Source organism: Hemitrygon akajei, chromosome 11 (assembly GCF_048418815.1).
Source record: "Hemitrygon akajei chromosome 11, sHemAka1.3, whole genome shotgun sequence".
Classification (NCBI taxonomy): domain Eukaryota; kingdom Metazoa; phylum Chordata; class Chondrichthyes; order Myliobatiformes; family Dasyatidae; genus Hemitrygon; species Hemitrygon akajei.
Window position 1 is genome coordinate 103,022,292 of NC_133134.1, and position 22,320 is coordinate 103,044,611.

General features: G+C 41.2%; 1 protein-coding gene across 4 annotated transcripts in view; it reads right to left on the bottom strand.

Annotated features, from left to right (window-relative positions):
• LOC140735882 (phosphatidylinositol 4-phosphate 5-kinase type-1 alpha-like) overlaps window positions 1-22,320 on the bottom strand; it is a 94,142-nt gene that overhangs the window by 16,311 nt on the left and 55,511 nt on the right. For all 4 annotated transcript variants that reach the window (XM_073061454.1, XM_073061456.1, XM_073061455.1 and 1 more), the window contains 3 exons: window positions 11,002-11,225; window positions 10,080-10,163; window positions 9,285-9,333 (listed from right to left, as the gene is read on the bottom strand). In XM_073061454.1, the coding sequence (XP_072917555.1) occupies window positions 9,285-9,333; window positions 10,080-10,163; window positions 11,002-11,225 (357 nt within the window). The remainder of the gene's footprint in view (window positions 1-9,284; window positions 9,334-10,079; window positions 10,164-11,001; window positions 11,226-22,320) is intronic.

The following is a 22,320-nucleotide window of genomic DNA, read 5'->3' on the forward strand; positions in this document are numbered from 1 at the left end:
CTTCCTGAGGATATTTCAAAAGTGAATACATCAGTAAGACAGCATCTATCATTAAGGAGCCCCATCACCAAGGATGTGCCTCTTCTCATTGGTACAGGTGCCTGAAGACACACACTTAACATTTAGGAACAGCTTCTTCCCCACTGAATGGACACTGAACCCATGTACACCATCTCATTTCCCCCCCCTCTTTTTGCCCTACTTAATATAAATTTCTTTTTGTAATTTATAGTTTTAAAATTATATATTGTAATGTACTGCTGCCACAAAACATTTCACAACATATCCCAGTGATATTAAACCGGTTTCTGATTAAATTTAGTGATGTGCTAAGCAGCAATTTAAAGGAACAAAGGTGGAAGAGAAAATATAAATAACAGAACTTATTCAAAAGAATAACAGGATTAAAACAGAGCAAATACGGATGTGAAATATTAGCTTGCTTTTTCTCTATCTTCGTACTGATGAATGGACTTTGACATGAAATGCTAACTGTAAACATCTCCATCGAGACTGCTGAGCTGATTACAATTCCTATTTTCAGTAAAGGACTATGTTGGACTAATCTATAAAACTCTTTGAGGATGTGGCTAGGAGATTTATGGGGAAGTTGGTGTCCAGTCAATATATTTTGATTACCATTTTTGATAATGTCCTCCACAAGAGATTGGCTAACAAGGATGGGAGAAAACTGAATTGAGAATAATGCTGAGAAGTGGTTAGATTGAGAAACCAGAGTAGATCATGTCCTCAGAGTTACACTGAGATAAATGCTTGAGTCATAGCCATTTCACAATCTATATCAATACTGGTAAGGCCACATTGAGAAACTGCAGAGTTCTGGTCAGCCTACTATTTAGAAAGATGTTTTTAAACTAGAAGGAGTACAATAAAAATTACAAAGATGTTACTGGGAATGGAGGACTTTAGATACACAAACCTGGATAGGCTGGGACATTTTTCATTGGAGTAAATGTGATCTTATACAAACCCCATTTCCAGAAAAGTTGGGATATTTTCCAAAATGCAATAAAAACAAAAATCTGTGATATGTTAATTCACGTGAACCCTTATTTAACTGATAAAAGTACAAAGAAAAGATTTTCAATAGTTCTACTGACCAACTTAATTGTATTTTGTAAATATACACAAATTTAGAATTTGATGGCTGCAACATGAAAAGTAAGACTTTCTTTTATTAACAGGAAAGGACTTCCCAAACTATAACATGTTTAAACTTGGAAAAAATTAGGAGTGGCACTATCGACCCTTCGGTTAAATTTCAAGAAACTTGGAGGCCATTTATTCAACATTTTTCATATGATGTAAGCTGACCTTTTCCGAATCCTTCTCAATAACTTTTTGCTCATGTATAGAGGACCAGAGTTAATGACAAATAAATTTTAACCAATGAAACATGGCAGCCCAGGTTTTGTTTTGTTTGATCTTTATGTTTTAGTTTAGAGTGACTTTTTTTCCTTGTAAAAAACTTTTTTCTTTGAATCTTTTTCATGTTTAGTTACTAAGAGATTGGGAGGCTTAGATTACACATGTTACTCGGAGTCTGTTTCTGTATACGTTAACCGTTATTAATGTAATCCTGATCTCTTTGTATCATTATCATTGTTATGTTTATCTACTCAAAACTCAATAAAAAACTGATAAAGAAAGGAAGGAAAGGACCCTGTAATTCCCAATCTTTGCCTCCTACCAGTCAGCCAATTTTCTCTCTATGTCAGTATCTTTCCTGTAATAATATGGGCTCTAATCTTATTCAGCAGCCTCATGTGGAGCACATTCTGATAATCTAAGTACACAACATCCACTGGTTTTCCTTTGTCTATCCTGCTTGTTATTTCCTCAATGAATTCCAACAGATTTCCCCTTAAGGAAACTATGCTGACTCAGCCTATTATATCACATGCCTCCAATATCATCTTCAGTAATGGCTAACTGGCCTACAATTTCCTTTTATCTGCCTCTTCTTAAAGAGTGGAGTGACATTTACATTTTCTCACTCCTCTGGAACCATGCAAGAACATGGCGTTTCTTGAAGGATCATTACTAATGCTTCTGTAATCTCTTTAGTTACCCCTTTCATAACCCTGGTCCAGCTGACTTATCCACCTTTAGACCTTTCAGCTTCCCAAGTACCTTCGAATCAGGTTTAATATCACTAGAAGTCATGAAATTTGTTGTTTTGCAGCAGCACATTGCAATAAAAGCAATAAAAACAATAAAATTAAAGTATTTATCAAAAGAAATTAGTGCAAAAAGGAAAAATACTGAACAAGTGCTCATGGATTCATTTACCATTCAGAAATCTGATAGTGGAGAAGAAGTTGCTTCTGAATTGCTAAGTGTGTGTCCTTAGGCTCCTGCACCTTTTCCTTGATGGTAACAATGAGAAGAGGGCATGCCTTGGGTGATGGGGATCCTTAAATGATGGAACTGGCTTGAGTTTACAACTTTTCTGCTCCAGAGCAGAGGACCCTTCATATTAGATAGTGATGCAACCAGTTAGAATGCTCTCCACAGTACATCTGCATAAATTTGCTAGCGTTTGGGAACATACCAATTTTCCTCAAGCTCTTAATGAAATATAGCTGCTTTCACTGGTTCATTGGTAACGCCGAATTTGGAGTATTGTGTACAGTTCTGGTCACCGAATTATAAGAAAGATGTCAATAAAATAGAGAGAGTACAGAGAAGATTTACTAGAATGATACCTAGGTTTCAGCACCTAAGTTACAGGGACAGGTTGAGCAAGTTAGGCCTTTATTCTTTGGAGCGTAGAAGATTGAGGGGAGACTTGATAGAGGTATTTAAAATTATGAGGGGAATAGATAGAGTTGACGTGGATAGGCTTTTTCCATTGAGAGTAGGTGAGATTCAAACAAGAGAACATGAGTTGAGAGTTAGGGGGCAAAAGTTTAAGGGTAACACGAGGGGGAATTTCTTTACTCAGGGAGTGCTAGCTGTGTGGAACGAGCTTCCAGCAGAAGTGGTAGAGGCAAGTTCGGTATTGTCATTTGAAGTAAAATTGAATAGGTATATGGACAGGAAAGGAATGGAGGGTTATGGGCTGATTGCAGGCCAGTGGGACTAGGTGAGAGTAAGTGTTCGGCATGGACTAGAAGGGCCGAGATGGCCTGTTTCTGTGCTGTAGTTGTTATATGGTTATATGATAGTGGGGGAGCTGCATGCCCTCGATTGTTGAGTGGACCAGGCCCTCATGCCCTGGGATTGCCTGTTGTGGCTGCCAGGAAAGGAGACACTAGAGCTGGCTATCTGCTGGGCTGGAGGTTGTGAAGTGTAAAGAGTGAGCATTTTCAAGTTTCGAGGTGTCAACATCTCTGAGGATCTATCCTGGGTCCAACATACTGATGCAGTTACAAAGGTGGCACAGGAGCATTAGGAGTTTAAGGAGACTTGGTATATCATGCAGAGCACTCTAACTGACTACAGCATGGTCTGGTATGGGGGTGGGGGCTACTACACAGGATCGAAATAAGCTGTGGATAGCTGTAAATTTACTCAGCTCTATGACAGGCACCAGCCTCCAGTGTCCAGATCATCTTCAAGGAGCGATGCCTCAAAAAAAAGGTGACATCCATTATTAAGAACCCCATCACATGGCAAGCCTGCTTCTCACTGTTACCATCATGGAGGTGGTACAGGAGCCCGAAGGCACACACTCAACAATTCAAGAACAGCTTCTTCCCCTCTACCATCTGGTTTTTCAATGTACATTGAACCCATAAACACTACCTCAGTAGATAAATATTTTAAAAAATTCTATTTTTGCAATACTTAATTAATACAAGTACTTATACAGTACTTGTAAAAGGTATCCCCCCCACCTTGGAAATTTTACAACAATGAATCACAGTGGATTTAATTTGACTTTTTTGACACTGATCAACAGAAAAAGACTTCTGTCTCAAAGTGAAAACAGATTTTGACAAACTGATCTAAATTAATTACACATATAAAAAATGCAAAATAATTGACTGCATAATTACTCACCCCCTTTGAGTCAGTATTTAGTAAATACACTTTTGGCAGAAATTACAGCCTTGAGTGTGTGGACAGGTCTCTAACAGCTTTGTACATCTGGACACTGCAATTTTTCCCCACTCTTCTTTACAAAACTGCTCAAGCATGGGGCTCACATGGGGATTGTGAGTGAACAATCCTTTTCAAGCCAGTCACAAATTCTCAATTGGATTACAGCCTGGACTCTGACTTGGCCACTCCAGTACATTAACTTTGTTGTTTTGAAGCCATTACTGTGTAACTTTAGCTTTATGCTTGGGGTCATTGTCTTGCTGGAAAACAAATCCGCAGACTGCATCAGGCTTCCCTCCAGGATTTTCCTGTATTTTACTGCATTCGTTTTACCTTCTACCTTCAAAAGCCTTCCAGGGCTTGCTGCAGAGAAGCAGCCCCCACCACACTTCACGGATTTTGATGATGTGCAGTGTTTGGTTTATGCTAAACATAGCATTTAGTCTGATAGCCAAAAAGCTCAGTTTCGGTTTCATCAGATCACAGAACCTTCTTCCAGCCAACATCCGTCTCCCACATTCCTTCTGGAAACTATAGCCAAGATTTCATGTGGGTCTTTTTCCCAACAGTGGCTTTTCTCTTTGCCACTCTCCCATAAAGCTGTGAATGGTGAAGCGCCCAAGCAACAGTTGTATGTGCAGTCGCTTCTAGAGCTGCCACTGAAGCTTGTAACCCCTGCAGAGTTGTCATAGGTCTCTTGGTGGCATCCCTCACTAGTCCCATTCTTCAGTTACTCAGTTTTTGAGGACTGCCTGCTCTAGGCAGATATACAGCTATGCCATATTCTTTTTGTTTCTTGATGATTGATGGAACGATGGTGCCTAACAGCAACTCTTTTGCTTGCACCTACGGAAACAGCTCTATTTCTATCTTTAATATCTCTATGCTTCCTTTCAGGCTTCTTTTGAAGACCCTGATCTGGAGTTAAAAGCTGACTTAGGTTCTTTGTGGGACCTGTTCTCGGGGTCTCACAACTGGCTGCTATTCCATATGCCAAGGATGTGGCCTAGAAGACCAGCGCACCTTCAGGGTTCCAGGAATTTGTGGCTCTGGAGGTGGGCGGTCTCAAAGTCGGTGCCACTACAGGAAACTGGTGTGTCGTGGGAGACGGAAGATCGAAAGCAGCAAGCTGGCTGCGTGCCCAGAGACCCGAGTTCTCAGAGCACAGAAGCGACGTAACAGACTTTTAACATTGTTAACCAGCGGATTGTTTGTCATGTCTCCCCTCTCACTTATGGGGTGGGGGAGCAGGGGAGAAGCCTGTGGTATGTCGAATTACCAGGTGAACGAGTAGTCTTTGGGGGTACTGCAAGTCTGTGTCTTTATTGATGCTTTGCTGCAAGCTCGAGTGCTCAGTGGGGGGTACAGATGCTTTTTTGCTGGTGGGGGGGTCGTTGCTTCGCTGCTGCCTCTGCGTGGGTGGGGGAGGAGCTGGGGCAGGGACTTTGGGATTCTAACATTTAACTACATTCATTATTTGGGGCACCGTTTTTGTGGACGTTTGTGAAAGAGAATTTCAGGATGTATCTTGTATACATTTCTCTGACATTAAATGTACCTTTGAAACTGTACTCCGAGGGATATGCAGTGACTTGGAAATTTTCTTGTATCCTTCTCCTGACTTGTACTTTTTAATAACCTTTGCACAGAGTTGCTTGAAATGTTCTTTTGTCTTCATGGTGTAGTCTTTGCCAGGATACTGACTCAGCAGTTGTACCTTCCAGATACAGGTGTATTTTTACTACAATCAATTGAAACACCTTGACTGCACACAGGTCTCCAAAAACAGATCTCAATTTAATCATGTGACTTCTAAAACCAATTGGCTGCAACAGTGATGTCATATTAAGGGGGGAGGTGTGAATACTTATGCAATCAATTATTTTGAGCTTTGGAAGCATTAGTTCATCCATCATTTCATTATCCCCCATTACTACCTCTCCAGTGTCATTTTTCAGCAGTCTGATATTGTCTTACGTTACTGGCTCACTCACCTTCATATTTAAATGTTTCTCTCCTTTTTGCTTTTTAGTTGCCTTTTTTGTTTTTAAAAGCTTCGCAATGCTCGAGCTTCCCACTAATTTTCCTATATTGTATACCTCTCTTTTGTTTTATGTTGTCTTTGACTTGCCTTGCCAGCCAGTTACCCCAACCTCCCTTTAGAATGATGCTGATTCTTTAAAATTAGGGTGACAAGATGCAGTGAGAACAAATTCAAGGGTTTGAAGGGGGAAACAAGTGATTCTGGGAAAGAGTGGGGAGATTGAGAGGACCAATGTAGAATTATTCAGCTGCTTTGTTCAAATTTAGTGGACGGACAGACGGGTTGTCACAAAGCAACAAGAACTCAACTTCACACTTAGACATTCAGAATAATCAGATGTGACGCAGTTGAAGACCCCACGCCAGTGGTTCCCAACCTTTTCTATGCCCCAAACCCCTAGGAAATGTTTGATTAATGTTCGCACCCCCTACAAAAGTAATATCACATTTGAAGATGAAGTCTAATTTCTAATCTTTGAACCACAAATTGAACCAAATACAATACTGCGGGCGAACATACTGAACTTTAAAAAAATAAGCTTTTAACTCAATGCATAAAATACAAATATAAATTGAGCAATTAGATTCTAATTTATTCAGAAAAAATTGTAAACAGTAAAAATCAATCCCAATTGTGAACATAAAATTCAATGACTTCTTTGTTCCTGATTCTCATTCATGATTTTGTCAAAATGTAGGACTTTCTTGATGACTCCGATCCACAGGTCTGCCTGTGGATTCAGGTGATTCCTAGATTTTGTCTTGATTGACAAAAGAGAACTGAATCCAGATTCACACAAGTACGTTGTTGCAAATGGAATGAGGACACGGAGTGCTTTTCTACCAAGTCTTGGAAACATATCCAGTGCTGCAGACCAAAACTCCAAAGTCTTGCTTTCAAATTGCATTTCAAGAGCTTGATTTGTCCACAAATCATTAAGATCTTCCTTCAGCTCTTCATCATCTGACATTTTCTCCAAATTGTAGGAATATGGATTCATGATCCATTCTTCTGAAATCTTCAGGTCTCCAGCAGCAAAATATCCAATCGAATGATTCTGACAGCATTTCCAAATGAGCCACAATTTTTTCATGCACAACAGGAGTTATGGATCCAGCATCATCAACCATCTCTTCTAGTGAAGGAAAATTTGAGAGACTGCCTCTTTTCATCCTTCGATGCCAAAAACTTTTTTTTGAAGGCATTCAACTTTTCACAAGCCTTCAATATGTTTATCCCTTTTCCTTGAAGAGCAACACTCAGGTCATTCATATGAGTGAAAATGTCAGCTAAGCAAGCCAGCATTTGGGCAAATTCCTGTGATTCCATTGCCCCAACCAGATCACGTTCATGCTCCTCCAGAAAAACTTTGATTTCTTCCCGCAGTTCAAAGAAGCGGGTTAAAGCTCGACCTCATGACAACCAACGAACTTCTGTGTGGAAAAGCAAAACTGAATGCTCACTTCCTAGATCCTCACAAAATGATTTGAAGATGCGATGGTTCAATGGACGCCTCCGAACCAGTTATGATCTTCACACAAGTATCAAGGACTTACAGTTTAAAATTTGGAGGCAACGTTTTTGATGACAAAGCATGCCGATGAAGAAAACAATGGGTAACTTGTAAGTCTGGAATCTCCTTTTTCATCAATGCAGAAAAGCTGGATTTATTTCCAAGCATTGCAGGTGCCCAGTCAGTGCACACAGAACCAATGACTTTGATATCTAAATCATGTTTGGCAAAGAAGTTTTTCACCAGCTGCATCACATCCTTTGCAGTTGTGTTTGTTTTCAGATCTTTACAAAACAGGAAATCTTCCTTCACAGCACCATCATTGACATACCTCACTAATGTGATGAGTTGACTACAACTGGAGACATCAGTTGACTCATCCAACTGAACAGAGATTTTAAGAGGACTAGCACTGACATCTGAGATGACCTGGTCCAAAATATCTTCACTCAAATCACTGATTCGGTTGTGAATAACATTATTTGATATGGGCACCTGTTCAAATTTTTTTCTTGTTTCTTTGCCCAGGATAATTGTTGCCATTTCCAGTGCACATGGCTTGATGAGATCTTCCGCAATTGTATGGGGCTTCTTGGATTTGGCCACTTTATATGCCACTTAGTATGAAGCAAGAAGTAGTGGTTTTTCAACAGAAACAAAACCTAATTTTGGAAGAGCTCCTTGTGAATCAAAACGAGCTCTTTTGATTTTCAATGACCCAACATCATGTCCTTCAACATCCTTGTAGCACATGGAGTAAGTCGCATTCCTAGCGGTTCTCTCTCTTTTAATATATTTTATATCCCACTAACAGATCCTTTTTAGTTTTGATGATTTATTACTTCTAATGAAGGATTTACGACTTAATTACAATGGCCAAAAAAAGTCGTTCAGGTGGAAATGCTACAGGGATGCGACACGACTTATTAGGCTACTCTCTACTGAATTTACACCCCTATTTCCGATGATTACCGGAGATTATGAACTCCCATCACACGATTCAAAGGCCTCAGTGCTATCCATGATACCTCAACTAACACAATTCAAAATTATCAACGATTCAAGAAAAAAACCTTTTAAGAGAAAAAAAACCTCTGAAATTCAAAAACTTCTTCAATGCATTGAGACTATTACGAATGAATGACTTCAGCTGCTTTTTATCAAAATGCGGCTTTTAAAAATTTTCTAATTGAATAATTTACCTACTGTCTGCGGGTTTAGTTTTAATGCAAAATCGTTACTCGATGGTTGATTCAGGATGTATATAGATTTTGGCATTATGAGATGATTTTTAACTCTGAGATGTAACCTTCTAGCTGACATTGATGAGACTCCTCAACTCTGAGGTGTAACTCCCAGTTAATACTGATGAGAATCCTCAACGCTGACTCGAGCAGCGGGAGACTGGAGTGAGTTTAAGTCTCTCTCAACTCGGGCAGCAGGAGACTGGAGTGTGCTTGGGACAAACGTTACTACCACTTCTCAAGGTACACTGGCAGCTGGCTGAGTGATGACTCGTGACTCGTCACTCAAGGACACAAGCCACTCTTTGTCGCACCCCCTGAAATTCCATCTCGCACCCCTGGGGGTGCGGGCACCCCAGGTTGGGAACCCATGCCCTATGCTATGTGGACACAAGCTGTCCTTGTTACTTACTCCATCGTGCACAAGGGCCTTCCAAGAATGTTCCAACCTCTTTATAAACCTAAAACAGAAATGAAAGAATGTTAAACAGGCATTAAAATTACACCCACATACTGGCATTTCTACATGTCACTTAGGCTATCTACTGCATGGAACATCAAATTAAACTTGGCAACAAATGTTACAGGCAGCTAATGGGGCAGCTAACTGTAGGGAAGGCTGAAGGGATGGAATCTCAGAGCTCAGGGCCCAGTCTGCAAAGGGAACTGCTGTAAAGGGAATTGCCAGAATTGAAAGATGTACAAGAATGGAGTTTGGAGATCTGAGACGGGTGTAGCAACAGGGAAGGAGCATACAAAGATGTGAAGGTGTTAGGGTTAGGCGACAGAAGGAAAAGATAAGTTACCCAAGCATGTAACATGTCTAAGGAGTGGTCAATATTATGCAGAGTAGGAACTTTTCTGAAAATAATTCACTGGAGAGAAAATCTTATCAAAATCTGCCACTGAGTGAATTAAACAATAATTGGATAGGAAATCAGAAGCAGTGGCAAAAGGGGAAGTTTTGAGGAAACTTTTTTTTAAAGGGAGAAAGGTGACAAGGTTTATGGAGGGAATTCCAGAACGCAGGATTAGAATGATGCAACCAACAGAATTGGAGAGCCATGGGAGGCCACAGAGAGAAGTATGGCAAGGTCATATGGAAATTCGAACACAAGGGTAAGAATTTGAAATGGATGCAGAGCCAGATCAGGATGCATGCAGATTCAGGTAAGCAGAAACATGGTACAAATTAGCAGTGTTTTACCTGTAGGACTGCAAAATGTCTATAATGCCAATGTACAGCATGAGGCGTTCCCCCTTGGAGTTCCGAGCTGGAATACCTCCCATCCTAAACGTGAGCACATAAAATTGTATTTATTTATTTATTAAAACAGTCCTCTCCTGACATCTTGCTGCTTCCTGGGCATCAGACGCAGGGAAAACACTGGACCAAATACATAGCTTTTCAAGCATTACTAAAACCTTGTATGAGAGCGAGAGTAGGAGTGAGAAACATAGAACATTTTCACAATACCTCAATGTACTTAACAAAGCACTTTTACTGTTACACTGGGATCATTTAATTGCGACCTTAACGCCAACTAATGGACAAATATTGTGCAGAACACAAAAAACACTTCCCCAGAAGTTAAATGTTGTTGAATTCAAACTGAAAGGAAAAGAGCTTCTTTTTCAGAAGTCAGCATGCCAGCCTGGATTTCTGTACACATCCATAATAGACTCCCTTGTTACTTGTTCAGAGGGAATGGGTGTCATTAACATGACTAGCATTTACTTCCCATCCAAAACTACCCTCTCAAGAGAATAGTTACCTCCAGTTCAGAGGGTAGTTAAAAGTCACACTGGCTTTGGAGTTGCATTTAATGCAGACAAGCAATGGCCATGTTGGATTTCACTTCAATCTATTTCACTGTCATTATGACTGTTTACTACTTTCAAATTTACTGTGTCACAATGACCTTATTTAATACAACTCCTGAGTTGACATGATGGGTTTTACAACTCAATAATCCAGCCCTTCTGAATCAGTCCCATAACTACGGGGCTACCAATACATTAACCCACAAGCCTGTCATTTAAGAGTACTTGCTGTATTTTTGAGGTGAAGCCAACAAAATATTGTCCAAAGCCAATACATACAGGTTACACGGTCAAACCAGACTTACTGTTCATCAGTTTCACTGGTGGCTCCAAGGCGTGATTCACCTTGGATGGCCTCCACTGCTGTTGAGTAAAGGGAGCGCTGGCCCATTGGTCTTCGTGCATCTGATGGTCCAATGCCATCCATGCCAGGTTGCTGACCCTCAGTCTCCCGCTCCCGGCTGGCTAGGTCCATGTTATGAATTCCTACCAGCAAACTGTAGTCCATGATTTTAAAACTCTGTAATACCTATGCAGTAAACATGAAGAGAATCAATTTTCTGCTCAGATACCAGCTGCATTTTAAGGTAACATGCAGAATAAAAATGTAAAAACAAAAATGTAGGCAATATTTGGGGAGTAAATATGTGGAATCAGACATCTCCCTGTAACTATGTTGTTTTCTCTAGATGCTCCTGTTCCCTCACACAATACAAATTGTGAATGGGTGATAGTATCTGGAGAATAGAGTGGATTTGGAAAAAGGTTATAGGAAAGTAAGTAGGGGGAATGCAATTGCTTTGATTTTAGAGACATGGGCTACATAGTCTTGACTTGTACAATCCAGGACCTTACTTCGTATTTGTACAAAGATTCCAAGGCAGGGAAGTAGGATTGATGTAGGGACTCATCCAGAAACTTACTGAATGACTAGAGCACAGAAAAAAAAAAGATTTACTGAAAATGCAAGTCTAGAGCCACTTTACAACAATATTGGACAGATGCACAGCACATCAGTGATTAAATGCATTTCGTGCAGCACCTGAGATGAAGGGTGGAGAGATTCTCAGAGCCAAACATTAATTGACCCACAGACAACATAGCTGTCAACAGCCATTCAGTTGCAAAGCCTGCTACACAGGAACTGAAGGGATTCAGTCTCTGAAGCTGTGTACACAGAAACAGGAGCAGATTAGAAGAGGAAGTGGCCATGTGAAATTAAGCCTGCCCATTCAGTAAGATTGTTGCTGATCCAAGTTTTAACCTCAACTTCACTTTTCTGTCCACTCCAGCATCACTCAATTCCTCGGGAGCTCAAGCATTAACAACAAACTTAATTGCTCAGCAATTCATTGTGCACACACACCTGGGAAAGAATTCAAAGGATACATAACCTCAAGAAGAAATTTCACCTCTGGTTCAGTCTTAAGTGGGAATCCCTAGTCTGGATTCTCAAAATTGAAACACATTCTCAGTATCTATCCACCTACATGAGGGCAATCTATCTACCAATGTCTTTGAATCGTGGAGGGAATATGGAGCATCTGGAGGAAACCCACACCATTCCAGAAGATGCAAAATATACACAGCAGAGCCAGAGAGTACTACAACACAAAAACAGACCCTTCAGCCCATCTAGTCTATGTCAAACTAATTCTGCATGGTACCACTGACCCGTACCTGAACCACAGCCCTCCATTCCTGCACATCCATGTACTTATTCAAGCTTCTCTTAAATGTGCAATTGAACCTGCATCACCACTTCTGCCAGCAGCTCATCACACATACACCACCTTGAGTCAAGTTGTTCCCCCTCAGGTTCCTCTTAAATAGTTCAACTTTCACCCTTAACCTATGACCTCTAGTCTCGCCCAACCTCAGTGGAAAAAGCCCGATTACATTTTTCCTATCTTAACTTGCCCCATCATTGGAATGTTCCTACAACCCATGGACTAACATTCAAGGACTCTTCATCTCATGTTCTCAATACTTATTGCACATTTATTACTATTTTTCTTTTTCTATTTGCACAGTTTGTTGTCCACTGGCTGAATGCTGAAGTTGCAGTGGTCTTTTAGTGATTATATTATGGTTATTATTGAGTATGCCCGCAAGAAAATGAATCTCAGGGCTGTATATGGTGACATTGATATCAAATTTATTTTGAACTTTAATCAACCTTTCTCTATAACTCAGGTTCCTGGCAATATCCTTGTAAAATTTCTCTGTTCTTTCATCTTTTATCTTTCCTGTATGTAGATGATCAGAACTGCATGCAATACTCCAAAATTTGGTTTCACCAATGTCTGATACAACTTCAACATAATATCCCAACTCCTGTACTCAATACTCTAATTTACGGAGTCAAGTGAATCCAGGACGCCCTTATCCTCCTATGCTCCAGGGAAGACAGTTCCAGTTTATGTCTCCTAAAAGCAGTTCAGTGCTGGCAACATCCTTGGGAGTGAATCCTTATGGCACTCTTTTTAGCTATATCTGTCCTGTAGCTAGGTGACCAGAATGACACTCCAAGCCTGAGCTCACCAATGTCTTGCATAGTTGTAATATGACGTCCAGTCTCTTGTACTAAATGTTGTGTACCTGTGTCACCATTTTAAGGGAATTATATGTGTACCCAGGGTATATTATTCTATAGTACCCCTCAGGATCCTGCCATTTACTGTGTGTACCCAGCCATGGCTTAATCTGGGACAGTACAGCACAGGAACAGGCTCTTCAGCCCATGGTGTCTGTGCCAGATTAGACCAAATCTTTACTGCCTGTATATGACCCATATCACTCCAATCCCTGCATATTCAGGTCTATCTAAAAGCTTCCCAAATGCCACTATTGTGCTTCCACTAGGAACCTGCCATTCTGTGTAAACAAAACTTGCTCATATTTGTCCTTTAAACTACCCTCGCCAAGCATGTCCTGAATACTGATTGTAATCCTCTTCCCTGGGATAAAGATTCTGATCATCCACTACATCTGCCTCCTTTAGTTTTCAGATCTCTGCTTTCGATACTCAAGAAAACAACCCTAGATTGTTCAACCTACCTCTCTTTATACCTCATACCTTCTAATCCAGGTAGCATCCCAGTAAATAACTTATGCACCCTTTCCAAAGACTCCTATAATGGAGCAAACACAACTGCAAACAATACTTCAAATACAGCATAACCAAAAGGTGATAAAGCTGAAACACGACTTCTTTACACTTTCCAGCTGATGAAAGGATGCCATAAACCTTCAACATCCAATCTACCCATCGAATCTCCTTTAGAGAGCAACCCTTTGTACATCAAACTTGCTAAAAATGCTATGTCAAGAATTAAACTCCATTTGTCATTCACCTAGATCCTGTTGTAATTTAAGCAACTCTCTTCACTGTCCATTGTACCAACAATTTTGGTGTCACCTTCAAACTTACCAATCATGCCACCTACAATCTCATCCAACTAATTAATACATGTGGCAAGCAATAGTGGACACAACCAATCTCTGCACACCACTGGTCACAGGCCTCTAACCAGAAGAGCAACCGCCTGATCCTCATCACCAAGCAAATTTATCTAGTTTGGTCAACTCGCCCATGTACACCAATCCAGAATTAAAGAGCACAGGTTCAAAGCTACAAGGCACAAGTTTAGGGCAAAAGCCATAGAGGATATTTGAGGAAGAACTTTCCCCACCCTGCTGGTTGCCATTTGCAAAGCACTACCTATGATAGCAGCAAGTATTCTATAGCACCTTGATAAAAATCTGCATTGCTGACTCAAAGATGACATCACATCAAATGTTGACGCATATTGATTATAGTTGGTATGATGGTTAGCATGGATGTTGTGGATTGAATGGTCTGTTGTCATACTAAACAACTGATACTTTAAGTTTTCCGATCTGCTAGGACCTTTTAGGGCATTTAGAAAATTTCACACACTTTCTCAGATCACCAGCTCTGTAACTGTACCCTGCAAGAATCCCTCAATGTGTCAACTACTCTGTCACACCTTTTAAGTGCTGTTCACTTTCTGCTTACACAGTTAAAAACACCATGTGATTTGCTGATGAAGCCCCATTTAGTTACCACCAAACTTCAATTTTTTAAAAAAAAGTTTCCCAAGTATCCAGGCCCTCACTTTATTTTAAACTCTTTACAAGATTAAAATCAATCTCATCTAGGTTAGTAGAGCACAAAAAAAAACAGGGCGTTCTACCAATTTAGTCCATGCCGATCAGGTTATCTGTCCAGTCCCCTCTATCTGCACACATACCTTTTCAAACTTCTTTTTAATATTACAAAAGTACCTGGTATCTACCACTTCCACTGGCTGCTCATTCCACAACCTCTGAATGAAGTTCCCTTTCAGACTCCACTGAAGTATTTCAGCCATCACCCTAAATCCCTGACGTCTAGTTCTAGTCTTACCCAACCTGAGGGGAAAAGTTTGCATATATTCACCTTATCTATAGCAATCATAACTTTTGCATTCCTTTGTAATATCTCCTCACATTCTCTGTGTTCCAGGGAATGAAGTCCTAATCTACTCAACCCTATAACTGAGGTCTTTGAGTCCTGGCAACATCATTGTAAATTTCTTTGCACTCTTTCAATATTATTGACATCTTTCCTATTGATAAATGAAGAGAAATACACAGTTCTTCATATTCTGCCCCAGCAATGTCCTATACAACTTTAACATAACATCCTATCTCCTGTATTTAATGCCCTGATTAATGGGCCGATGTGTCAAAAGCTCTCATAATGACCTTATCTATCTGTGATGCTCTTACAAGAAATTATGAAAGTGTATTTCCAGATCCCTCTGTTCTACCACACTCCTTAATGCCCTATGATTCACTGCAAGTCCTATACTGGTCTGCCCTCCCAAATTGCAACACCTCACACTTGTCTGCATTAAATTCCACTGGCCATTTTTCAAACTGGTACAATCCAGCTGCAAGCTTTGACAGTCTTCCTTATGGTCTACTAGACTCCAATCTTGGTGTCATCTGCAAATTTGCTGATCCAGTTTACCACTTCATCATCTAAATCATTTTATAGATGATAAACAACAAAGGATCCAGTGCCAATCCCTGTGGCACACCACTAGCCACAGACTTCCATTTACTCAGAACTGACATCAGGCTCATTGGCATATAATTTCCTGGTTTATTCTTGAAGCACTTCTTGGACAATGGAACAATGTGAGCTATCCTCCAGGTTTCCAGCACCTTGCCCTTAGCCAAGGATGTTTTAATCAACTCTGCCAAGTCCCCTACAATTTCTACAGTAACCTCCTAGAAAGTGTGGTGCAACACCTTGTCAGAACCTGAGGATTTATCTACGTAATTTGCTTCAAGACAGTCGGCACACTCTCTTCCATAATCTGAATATGTTCCATGACTTCAATATTTTAGCCTCAGTTTTATATTTGCTTTGCTGTCGCTTGAGTAAATACAGATGCAAAAAATTAATTTAAGACTTCCCCGTCTTTCTTGGCTCTGTGCATAGATGACCATGTTGACTTCCAAGACTAATTTTGTCCCTTACTATCTTTTTCCACTTAACATATTCACACAAGCAGTTGGGTTCTCTTTTACTTGTTGGCCAGAGCAACCTCGTGTCCTCTTTTAGCTCTCCTCTTAATTATTCTCTTGCATGTCGTATATTCCACAAGTGCCTCTTTTGATTCTAACTACCTATACTTGTTTGTGATGAGACTTAGGCGAGGATGGTAAGGACCCAAGGGCTAGAGTATCAGACTAGAATTGAGGCACAAATTCAACACTGAGACAAGAACAGGGTTCTTGACTAGATGCTAAATGAGAAGCTTTTTTTTTTTTTAAAGCTATTATTAATGCTTTTTGAGTTAGTGATTTAGATGCATATCATATTATTACTGAGTTAAGTATTGTATGTAAGGAGTTTTTGCTACAACAAGTGTATGGGACATTGGAAAAAATGTTGAATTTCCCCATGGGGATGAATAAAGTATCTATCTATCTATCTAAACGAGACAAATCCAAATCACAATTGCAAACTGACCAAAGTTGAGCTGGCAATTGAGCAGCAAACCCGAGTTCAGATGCTCTTTAAATATCCAAATTCTGGTGCCACAACATGGCCGCCAATTTGTGGAGCAGGCCAGAATCTTTAAAGGGGCCGTGTCAGCCAGGCACACTGAAGAATTGGATTGTTTAAACCCCAGAAGGTGGAGTGGTCGGGTGCATAGTGTAAGAGGATCCCTTCCCCTATGGCCAACTCCTGATGGATCTGGCTTGGGGTGATATTGAAGGTAGTCCTGGATCAGAGCTAGGTCCAGGATGCCCTTTTCTGGAACCCAGCGCTGTTCCTCCAGTCCAAACCACTCCCCCCCAGTCAATGAAGAACTGCTGAACACTGAACAGTTCATGAATCCAATAGTTTCCTTTTGGTTAAAACCTGTTCCCCATCAAGGGGTGGCAGTGGGGCTAAAAGACTGGTACTCACAGGTTTCAACTTGGATACAAGGAAAGTGGGATTGATTACACGTATGTGTATACACATACTTACTTTAATTCATTTCTCGACATATGCAGGTGATATCAAAATGTGATTCTGATTGAACCGGTTGAAGAGAAGAGACCACCTGGCCTGCCTTTTGGTCTCCTGAATACAAGCCACGTTTTTGTAGCTAGTCCACACAATAAAAAGGTTCTTGGCCCCCTCAAGCCAATGATTCCTTCAAGGCCAACTTGACCACGAGGAGCTCTCCATTTCCAACATTGTAATTTACATAGGTGCCTGGAGAAGAACACATGTGGGTGCAGCTTATTGTCCGAGGGTGTCTGTTGAGACAATACTGTACCCACTCCGATGTCTGAGTCGTCCACCTCCATGAAGAAGCTGGGAGCTGTTGTGAATCACTTTTTTTTCCTGAGTTCTGCAAAAGCAGCCTATGCATTGGTAGTCCAAACAAAAGGACCCATGGATCATCTTAGTACCATCAGCAGTGCCACCACTGAGCTGAAGTTTATGAAATTTCTGTAAATGCTGGCAAATGCCAGTAATCGTTGGGATTTGTTTCATACTGGATGGCTGTGGCCAATCTCTACTTGCATTTCAATAGGGTCCACCTTGAGAACATCATTAGAGATGATAAAACTCAAAAATTAAACTGTGGTCATATGAAATTCAGATTTTTCAATATTCACCAAGTCAATGATCTAGAAGCCTGTTTAAGATATCTCTGACATGAGCAATGTGCTCCACCACAGACTTGGAGAAAATTAGGATGTCGTCTAAGCAGACAAAGGCATACTTATGGACAGCATCCTGGAGTATGTCGCTTATGAAGGCCTGGAAAACTACTGGCACGTTAGCAAGGCCAAAAGGCTTAACCAGGTACTCAGTGCCCTGTTGGTACATTGAATGCAAACTTCCATTTTTCACTCTTCTTTATGCAAACCTGACTGTACACACTCCACAAGTCTAGCTTCGAAAACACTATTGTCCCCTGGAGTACCTTGAAGGCAGCAGAAGGGGGTAACAATTCTTGGCCATTATGTGTTTCAGCTCTCTATATTCAATGCAGGGCCTCAGCTTCTTTCCCTCTTCTGTATGATGAAGCCTTTGGCAGCTGGTAAAGTGTAGGAATGAATGAATCCCATATTAAGTGGCTCTTCTATGTACTCCTCCATAGTACGTCTCTCTGGGCCACAGAACACATACCACTGACCTCCATGGAGGACAAGTACCAGGCAATAGGTCTATTGCATTTGTGGGTCAGTGCGGTGGAAAAGTCGAGGCTTTTCCTTGCTGAAGACCTCTTCCAAATCCTTGTAGGAAGAAGATACTTTGACCAGCTTGGGTGTTGCAACTACCCCGGAACACCCCTCTGAGGGTGACTCCAGAGGCTCGTTAGTTAGCAGGGGCAATTCGGCAGACCCCAGAGGTTCACTAGAGTCCTTTATCAAAACAGAGTCCAAATCTTCATTTGTATTCTCAGACAACAGCAACGAGGCACTACGAATTGTCTTTGTCCTCCTGAGACTAGGTTCCATTTTTAGGAGTCTTTCCATTAATATGGGACATAGCGACTGGCTCACTTATGCTTTGCTGCTGGGGCTCCAGAATTGTTGGGCACCTCCTTGGCAGCTGATGGACTGTCCACAAGTCCAGGAAATTACCAGCTGGCCTAGAGTCCACAAAGGCATTCACTCTTCGTCAGTTCTTTCCCCTGGACATGTCTTCAGCATTACACCACAATCTGTAGGGATGGGAGTAATGGCTGCTACAGTCACCAGTCCTCCTAACACTGGCCAGTCTTAGTTACCCAACAGCTGCAGCTTTGGACATTAGGCACATAGTAGCAGTAGCAACCTCGGCTCCGATGCCAGGACTTCTCATTGGCGGTGTACTGTCTTGACAGGATCCTGTGCAGGAGATGGGATGGTCATTGTCCGAGGTTGGGAAGTGGAACTATGATGCGACGAGGTTGGGCTTAGGCTAGCCTTCTTCAACCTCTTGATAGTCCCACTTTTGCTCCGCCAAGCAATTGAGGCAGATGGACTGATCAATCAGTGCCTAAGTTCTCTACCAGCTCTCCTAAAGCAAGGGCATCTTTTAATTCGCCTCAGAGACTGTGGCAGTACAGAGTGGCCAAGGCCTCCTCATTTTAGTCGCACTCCTCAGCTAAAGTCCAAATCTGAATTGCATAGTCGGCTGCTGACTTGACACACCTAACATCTCGTCAGAGCTAACAGATCCTCGGATCCCCGTCTTCCCATCAAACATTTTACCTTTTACCCTTGACTTAGTAACTCACAGTCCAGACTCACCCAAACTCAGTGGAAAAAGCCTGCTTCCATTTACTCTATCTACACCCTTCTTAATTTTGTATAGATCTATCAAATCTCCCCTCCATCTTCTATAGTCCAGGGAAGAAAGCCCTAACTTATTTATCCTTTCCCTATAACTCAGGTCCTCAAGTCCTGGAAACATGCTGGTAATTTTTCTCTGCACTCTTTCAATCTTACTTACATCTTTCCTGGGGCTGCTGGTGACTAGTGGTGTTCCACAGGGGTCTGTGTTGGGACTGTTTTTTACGTTATACATCAATAACTTGGGTGACGGAATTGATGGCTTTGTTGTAAAGTTTGCAGAGGATCTGAAGTTAGGTGGAAGGGCAGGTAGTTGAGAAGAGATAGAGAGGCTACAGAAGGACTTGGATTAGGAGAATGGGCAAAGAAGTGACAGATGGAATAGAGAATCGTGAAGTGTATAGTCATGCACATTGCTAGAAAAGTGAAAGGTTTGATTATTTTCTAAATGGAGAAAAATAATCAAAACTCTCTGAGACACAAAGGGACTTTAGCAGGATTCCCTAAAGGTTAATTTGCAGGTAGAGCTGGTTGTGAGGAAGGCAAATACAATGTTAACATTCATTTCAAGATGACTAGAATATAAAAGCAAAGATGTAATGTTGAAGCTTTAAAAAGCACTGAGGCCTCACTTGGAGTACTGTGAGTAGTATTGGGCCACTTATCTTAAAAATGTTTGTGCTGTCACCGGAGAGGGTTCAGAGGAGGCATATGAAAATGATTCCAGGATTTAACGTCTGTCATATGAAGAGCTTTTGACGGCTCCGGGCCTGTAATCACTGGAACTCAGAAGAACAAGGGGATGACCTAATTGAAACCTATAGAATGTTGAAAGGCCTCGACAGAGAGGATGTGGAGAGGATATTTCTGATGCTGGGAGAGTCTAGGACAAAAGGACACAGCCTCAGAATGGAGGGGCGTCCTTTTAATACGGGGGGGGGGGGGGGGGGGGGGGTGGGAATCATCCATCTTTAACCAGACAGTGGTGAATCTGTGATATTCGTTGCCGCAGACAGCTATAGAGGCCAAGTCTATGTATACTTAAGGCAGATTCTTGATTGGTCAGGGCATGAAGGCAGGAAAATGGGGCCACGGGGGAAAATGGAAAAGATGTGATAAAATGAGGAAGCAGAGTCAATGGGCCAGATGGCTTAATTCTGCTCCTATATCTTATAATCTTAATATAAGTGCAGAAGCCCCTAGGATTCTCCTTCACCTTGTCTGCTTTAACAACCTCATTACTCCTTTTAGCCCTCCTGATTTCCTTCTCAAATGTTCTCTGGCATTTCTTCTACTCAAATACTTATTTTTTTCATGCCTGCCTATACTGGTATGTATCTCCTTTTTCTTAACCAGGGTCTCAATATCTCTTGAAAACTAAAGTTCCCTAAACCTGGTTTTTATTCGGACAGAAACAAACTCTGCTCTCAAAATTTCACTTTTGAGAGCCTACCACACTTAACAAGTACACCTTTGCCAGAGAACAACCAACCCCCATCCACACTTGCCAGTTCCTTCCATCAATTTAGAATCTCAACCCAAGGAGAAGGAGACCTATCCTTTTCCATTATTACCTTGAAATTATAAGTATTATGATCACTAGATACAAAGTGATCCCCTACACAAACTTCACATCCCCCTTCACACACACTGTCACCTGCTCTATCTCATTCCCTGATAAAAGATAAAGTTTTGTACTTGCCCTAGTTGGGACCTCTATGCACTGATTAAGGAAACTTTCCCAACACAGTTGACAAACACTTTCCTATCCAGCCCTTTTACAGCATGAGAGTCCCAGTCAATGTGAAAGTTAAAAATCACCTACTATCACACATTCTTATGTTTCTTGCAACAGACTGTGATCCCTCTACAAATCTGCCCCTCTAAATCCTGTGGAATGTTGGCTGGTTTATAATATAATCCTATTAATGTGGCACACCTTTCTTATTCCTCAGTTCCATCCATAAAGCCTTACTAAACAAGCTCTTCAGTCTGTCCGACTGAGCACTGTTGTGACTTTTTCCCCTGACTAATAATGTCACTCCTCCCCTTATAATCCCTCCTGCTCTATCACATCTAAAACAAGGGATCCATGGAACATTGAGCTGCCAGTCCTGCCCTTCCTGCAACCAAGTCTCACTAATGGTTACAATGTCATAAGTCCACGTGCTGATGCATACCCTAAACATGTTTCTTGCAATACACCTTGCATTGAAATATACACAGCGCAGACCATAAATCCCAACATTCTTGACCTTTCAATTGCTGACTTTGTATGTAGGCTTAACAGTATCTATCTCCACAGCCATTCCAGTATCTGTTTTGCTGCTCTGGTTACCCCCCCCCCCCCCCCCCCCCCCACAGTATAGTACCAGCAAACCTTCCTGCTAGGATATTAGTCCCCCCCCCTCAGTTCATGTGCTAACCATTCATTTTGTACAGGTCACAACTTTACTAGGGCTTAGATATTTGTTGATAACCAAGGTTCTATTTTAGCCTTGCCTTTTATTCTGCCAGGAACATACAATACTGAACTCTCAATATTTCGCTTTTGAAGGCCTCCCACTTACCAAACATTGCTTGGCAGTAATGAGTCTATCCCAATCAATACCTCAAATGGTATATCTGAAGCCATCAAAATTGGCTTTTCTCCAATTTAGAATCTCAACCTGAGGACCAGATCCGTCCTTTTCCCTAATCATCTTAAAAGTGATGGACTTGTGACCACAAGATCCAAAGTGCCCCCTTCACACTCT